Source organism: Poecilia reticulata, chromosome 14, assembly GCF_904066995.2.
Source record: "Poecilia reticulata chromosome 14, P_reticulata-male-v2, whole genome shotgun sequence".
Classification (NCBI taxonomy): Eukaryota; Metazoa; Chordata; class Actinopteri; order Cyprinodontiformes; family Poeciliidae; genus Poecilia; species Poecilia reticulata.
The window spans coordinates 4,599,977-4,607,203 of NC_088843.1; the positions used below are offsets into that span (position 1 = coordinate 4,599,977).

Here is a 7,227-nt window from a genome sequence, read left to right on the forward strand (position 1 = left end):
TTACCATCCAGATAAAGATTATTACATAACTGCAAATGCACAACAAAATTTTTGTTTGTAAAAAATATTGACAGCCCAGTATACCGTTCCTTCTACTTCATCTACTTCATAGTTCCTGCACCATTTTTTATGTGTTCAGTTAGGGATGCACAGATATAAAACTTTGGGATGATATGGAAATATGATGTGACGCTTTGTTAAAATATGTAATCTTATATCTTGCATCCCTACATAAAATCGTATTAAAATGCAATGTCATATGTGGGGTTTGAACACTTTTGCACGACGCCGCACTCTTGCTGTGTACGTAATAATTTCCTCCATCCTTGTTCTCTCTTAGTAACCCCTCCTCTTTACTCCTCAGCTCATATTACACATCTAACCATCTGTCTCATAACTCCTTCCTCTCCTCTCACTGGGAAGAGAGGCAGGAAGTTGGTTATTTACAAAGACAGAAACAGACATTTGGCACAGGGAATTTATTTCTCAACATCGCTGACTTTGTTTAGCTGTGCGTGTGGAGCGAGCATGTGTGGGGGTGTGGGAACTCAAAGCGAAGCCTCAAAGCACATCTGAAAAAAAAATAAAAAGAAAAAAGAAACACACCCCACTTACTGCAACACACACACACACACACACACACACACACACACACACACACACACACACACACACTCACACACGTCTCTCTCTGTCACACTCTGGGTGATCTCACACGTTCAGCTCACAGGGACGTGATCAGCAATGACAGCTGTTCGACAGTCTCCACAGTTTGTGTTGTCAGTGTACCTGCCTCGCTCAATGACTGCAACAGTAACTCGACACTTAGTCAAGACATTGAGATGAGTTTTGCCCTGCTGGTGTTGGAGTTGCTTTCATAAGGCCTTTTTACTTTAACAAGAATAACTTAGGGGGGTAAATTTAGTCACATGAGGTAAATGTTGTGCGTTTTGCAAATATTTACATCTGACACCAGCTGCATCAAATGCAAACCAGACACTTTCTAACAAGAAACTGCAACTAAAGTGTGAAGTTGCTCCTTGTCTATGACACCTGCGAGGTGATTCTAGAAGAAAAAACAGATAAGCAATATTTTTGTTTCCATCGTCTTGGGAAAGCATACTTACAGAGTAGATAGGCTTGGTTTTGGTTTGCAAAGTTGGAAATTTGTAGAAATTTGTAAACAATCTTCACTGCCTTGCCTGATTTCAGTCCTTCAGGGAGCAGAAGGTTGGCGTGTTTTTAATTAGATTGTTGAATTCAAGCTAACTCAATAAATATCAGATTAAAAAATGTTTAACGTATCTACATGTTAGAATTATTTCACAATTAGTGTTTTGCTTACTTCAGTTTCCTCCTTTAATTCTACTTCTGTAGGATGATAGAAACACCATTGTTACCACAAACATGTGCACACAATTTGCTGAACTATTTCAAAGGGAAAAGTCAACTTCTGTCACTGTGAAGTTTGTTCATCAGCAGTTTCCATCTTGAATAAAAGCACACCAATCTTTATGATTGTTTTCTGCTTGGCCTGTCCTGAACTCATCACCTCCTGTGGTTTTTATTCGTTTTTCTTCTTGCTTGACCTAAAATGTATAACTGAGCTAAAGTTTGTTTTTGAACAGTCAGTTTATGTGTTCTCAACCTTTTAAAGCTGCAGTATAATTTTATTTAAAAATTGCTTTGTTTTGTTTTTACATATTTGTTAAAACATGTAATACTGTCACCATGATGTGACAGCATTTTATGAGATAGATCATCTTTTAAAAGATGGATTTCCTCCACATCCTCCCTGAGCTACTATTGCCGTCTGAAGAAATGCACCAATCAGAGCCGGGAGGCGTGTCTTAGCGCTGTAAATCATCCTCCTGTACTCGTGGCTCAATGTGCTAATGGTGGTGAAACAACTTACCATTACAGAAAAAACGTTTATCCACCATCATCAGTGGCTATGCTAACTAGCCTGAGCAGAGAAGAAGGAGGGCGAGGTGGAATGAGCAGCGCCACACGGAGGGTGATTGACAACACCAACACCCATCTCCTGGCTCCTGGTTTCTACTTAGAGGAGCTCGATTTTTTTTCCCCCACAGATTATCTGTCTCATCTCATACTGTGGTAACAAAGTGGCAGCTTCAACTAATATGTAAAAAACATTTTTTATATATTTAAAAGTGACATCCAGAACGCTTAATGAACTTTCAAAAGCAGCAACTTAATTTACAAATCGAAATAAGATGCCCAATCATTTTTGACAGCTGAATATGTAACCCACCACAGAAATCATCTCCTCCTCACCGCAACTCATGCCCAAAGATGCTGTTAGCATATCCAGCCACATTTCACCAAGTCTCCGACTTCCTGCAAGTTGCAATTAGTCTCTGTGTGAAAAATAACTTTGAAAAATGCTTCTTTTTTTTTTTCTTTTCTTCAAATTTGTTGTGGTGCTCTGATCCCCATTCCTGGTTCTTAGCAGATTGTGCCTTAAAGCTTCTGCAGAGCTGATGGTAAACTTTAGGCAAATGTTTATTTTTTATGTTATGGATGCACCTAAAACATGCAGGGCAGCGGATGCTCATCATAGAAAACACCGGGCTACAGAGTAGAGAAACCCATCGTGCAAATAGATATAGTGATTTCCAAAAACAAGCACTTTGAGCATTATAATCACAAACTTAAATAGATTTTATTCAAATTTAATGTACTAAAACAAGACATATTAATGCATAACGGTACAGCCCAAATGTTTTATTTGAAAAGGCCTGAAATGTCTGGCATCCATTTGTTTTCAACTTCGCATAACAGCTGGAATTATGCTTAATTTAAATTACACACATGTCGACTCCATTTGCTAAATTAGAGCCTTAATTTTTGAAGGTGACACTAAATTTTTTATCTAGAAACCTCGAAGTAAAATAACCTGAAAATAAATTCATGCAGTTCTCTTCAGTGTGTATAATATAATAATTTTAGATGTTACACACGTTTTCAGATTTTAACACATTGTACTTTTAAGACAATATGTGACATTTATTCATTTTTTTCAGTTTCATAAAGTTTAATTAACGTTGAAGCAAACATGACAGTATGTCATTTTGGGCAGGGCTCTGTTCTCGCGCATCAACATCTGTCCGCTGGCTTTTAGGACAACACATGCAATGATGCAATATGTCAGGCAGACATCCAAACATGCAGTTAAATACGGGCAACTGCACATAATTAAATGTGTGTGTGTGTGCGTGCGTGTGTGTGTTGGGGGGGTGGGCGTGTGTGTGTCTGTGTGTGACAAACAGCGCTTATTGTATGTGATGCTCTCATAGTTGATTTTGCTGATTTATTTTTCCATTGATGTTGTTAAAATGTCACTTCAGTCACACAGCTGCACAGACGGTTAAACATATTGATGCAAATGTAGAAATGGAAACTTTTTTCTATGCTGAGGTAAATTAAAAAAGAAAAATCTGTTTTTTCCCTCCATCCCTCCCTCTTTCCACTTTACTCTCCACCCTGCAGCAATCCCAGGAATGATCATCCCACCCATGTAAAGGTGTGAGCGTGTGGTTCTGTGTGTGTGTGTGTTTGTTGGTGTAAGACGAGTCAAGCACACACACTCTCGCTGATCCCGCTGGAGGATTTGCTCCGAGACGGACTCCGGTTGGGGATGGAGGAGTCCATCCAGCTCTGAAGGAACAAAACCAACTCAGGCCCTTTCTAACACAAAAATACAAGGAGAACAGCAAAACTGTTTGTAGAAATCTTTGTACGATGTAATGCTTTTATAGGAGACCTGCCACATCCAAGATTATGACTCTCCATGGTCACAAAAAATGTATTTTGGACAGAATCCACTTCCTCTCTTCAGAGATTGATTTTCGTTTCTTTTTTGTGCTACATGTGATGACCTTCTTTTCAATGTAACCTACAGGAGCGATTTTCTATTTATGGAGTTTTGTCTTCAGTGAAGGAGTATAATGTGAAGAGGACCTGATGGTGATGAGGATGCTTTCATACAGGCCTGATGCAGCCAACACAGACAAGCCAAACCGTCACCTTCTCTTCTTTTTTTTTGCCAAAACTACCCATTCATCACTGTCCCGACTTTATTGTTTTAGTTGAAGGACTTTGATTGTTCTGCTGAACCATTCAGAAAAATTCAAACGTTTACTCTTAGCCTTCGTCTCATGCATCTTCTCTGCGGTTCTCATGTGATTCATTTTCTTAAAAACAAAAGGTTAAGGAGGAAAGACTTCAAATGAATGTAGCTCCTCTCATCAGGTGTGATCATGATTTGCCAACAACAGCTCTAATTGATCTTACACAATTCAGTTTTAAATTCAGACACAAGTCATTTTTTAAGAGGGAAAACATGTCTTAAAGGACTGCTGCCATTATTAAGTGTTTTGTGCGAATTCGATTCTTTTTTTTTATGTCGTTTTGTTTCGCCGTGTTGTTTTTACGCAGGATGAACCGGCCTGCTGTCTTTGGTGCTTGTCGTCCGACCAAGTTTAATTGGCAAAAGGAGAACATTAAGCCAGTGGTCTCACTTACTACACATGCTGCACTGCAAAAAAATGCCTTTCGGATTTAAGAAGCCTGTTTTTTTTTTTTAGGTTTTAGTTTTAAATGCCCACCACTGAAGTGAAAACATAAAACAAATCTTCTAATCCTTCAAAGCTGCATGTGTGATTTTAACAAGTCGTGCACCGTGGTAACATTTCTATCTTAAGATGTTTATATGATATGTTGCATCATTTTAATTAATCCCATTAATGTGGTGCCATAAATTGAGTGAATAAAGTTGAGGTATAGGTGCTAATGTTCAGAGACAAAACAGTCCATGGTTACTGTTCCACCTGTCGGTGTAGATGTCTTTACTTCTACTAAATTGTTTGTCAAAGCTGTTAATGTGTCTTAATGCAGAATTTTCCAGCATATTCAAAAAATATTAACAAATGTTTAATGTTATGCCAGCCTAGATTAGATTGAGATTGTATTAGAAGTTGCTTGTAGATAATTATGCATAAGTTTTTTAATAATTAATTTAAAAAATCATTAGCACTACAGCAGTGAAATGTGACAGCTGATCAGCTTTCTGCGTGTTTCTGTTGGTAAATTTAATGATTTATATTTGGTGACGCACTTCAAGTCTCTGAGGTAACCAGAACTTTGTCTGGCCCAAATCTAAAAAAATATTTTAAACCTAAATCTGCCCTAAGTATGAGTAGTTTTGGGCTTAACTTTAAAATTGAGATATTATTTTAAACACAGCCTTTTCAAAGTGTAACACAGATACGTAATACTTTGATCTGTGCATAAAAAGATTGACTATTCTGCAACAACTGATTTGATATAAACAACTAGGTTTTCTTGAGCTTGGCCTGCTATCAAAACTGAAATCTTGTGTCTCTAAAAAAATTTTTAATCTAACGTTTAATACACCAGTGATAAAATATGCTATTTAGATTCAACTTTTTGGGATAATTTATTGACTTTTCTCTTTCTTCTGCACATGTTTACGAAGCACTTACATTTACTTTTCATTTCTTAGAATAAAGGAAGACATTTTTTGCAGTGCAGGAAACTTTATCAGTGAGATGTCTTAAAGAAATTTCACAAGCAGCTGCTTTTAAAAACAAAATAACTATTTGCAACCTGGTAGTGTGTGCTGCTAAAACAGTCTTAACTGAACTATACTATTTTGCCAAAATGCTTTTTTAGGTTTTGTCTGACTAAGCAGTCTTATCTGATGTGTTGGATGGTTAACTTGTCACAGACTGACACAAACATCTGATGCTGCCATTATGAACTTTTTGTCACGGTTGGTTTAATGACATTATTTCTTTTTTAAACCTGGAGCTTTGAATGCACATGAAATCTGGTCTGTTTATCCCTCAGGCTGACGATTTTTGCAACCAACAAAAACTTGGTTAAATTATTACTTGGACATAAAACTCGAAAACTTACAACTTATATGTGCTTATACTGTTTGTGTAACTTGCAAAATTGTTTGTAATAAAGTGTTCTCAGACCAGACGCCCCCCTGTTCTGTGTTGAAGTCATCAGAAATAGGGATGAAAAGGTTGGAGCGAACCTGCTTTGGTTTAAACCACAAAAACGGTCTTATTATTTGAATTTATTTGTTTTTGTCTAACAGTGTCTGTCTGGTAAAAGCCATATTTTCATTGCTAATTTCAATCAAGCTAACATAAGCCATGGTGTACCTTTTTATTATGAAGACATTAGGATATTTTTGAATTTGTCATCTGTATTGTTTTTGTTCAGTTTACCATAATTTGTTGTGTTATTTAGATGTAGAGGTTTTAATATGTTGTTATGATTCTGCTCGTCTTTAATGATACTGAGTTTAATTAGGATCAACATTTCTTAATGAAGGCCTGAAAGAAATGAAGGAAAAATGTTATCTTTCTTTTCTCCTGCTATTCAGGCTTTTACAAACTTTATTATTTCACTTTGCTGTCCTAGTAAGACTTTGTTTTTGCTTTCCTCGACTTTCTCTTTAAAACAAATGAGCCACCTATTTATTTAATCTCAATCATGGGCCTAGAGACCACTCGTCATGTTCAATGTGAGAGTGTGGGTGTGAAAATGTGTGAGAGAGAACAGATTTTTTCTTTCTGAAAAAAGGAAATGTGATGCTTAAAAGCAGAAGGATCTTTTTTTTCTCTTGTTGCCTACATAAATAAATATATGTAAAGGGTTTTGCCTAAACGAGTAAAATCCAGAGCACTTGTCTGACAACATTAATATGATTTATCTGGGCTTGTCTGCATTCAGGCTTGTGTTTGTGAGCCTAAAAATTATCAGCAGTATCAGAGCGGGGAGGAATAGCATAGAGGAAACTACTGTAAAGATGATGAAGTTGATTTTGTATTATTTTGAAACTTGGAGTGTAAAATAACTTTTTGACTTTCACTATATTTAATTAAAGTTCTTTCATCTCTTCAAAACAGTTTTTGTTCATGTTCTTCAAATCTCCAATCTAATCAGAACTTAAAATAACTTTAGTTTAGTCCCAGGCACAAATTGAGAAATTAACTGCTCTCCTTTTGTTTTTCTTAGAAATAAAAAGATGTTGCAGTGGTTAGTCCTGCTAAAGGACCAGACAAACTATGAAACGGTTAAATCCAGATGGAGAAAATATTTTAGAATCTACACACACATTTAGAAGTTCAAATCCAAAGATGGGGACTAGGGGAAGGCTTTATC

General features: G+C 36.7%; 1 protein-coding gene across 2 annotated transcripts in view; it reads left to right on the forward strand.

The window, feature by feature from the left end:
• Positions 1-6,968, forward strand: part of LOC103475669 (transcription factor COE1) — a 97,171-nt gene extending 90,203 nt beyond the window's left edge. For both annotated transcript variants that reach the window (XM_008427475.3, XM_008427474.3), the window contains one exon: positions 3,514-6,968. In XM_008427475.3, the coding sequence (XP_008425697.2) occupies positions 3,514-3,545 (32 nt within the window). In that variant the 3' untranslated portion in view covers positions 3,546-6,968. The remainder of the gene's footprint in view (positions 1-3,513) is intronic.
• Positions 6,969-7,227: the final 259 nt, after the last annotated feature.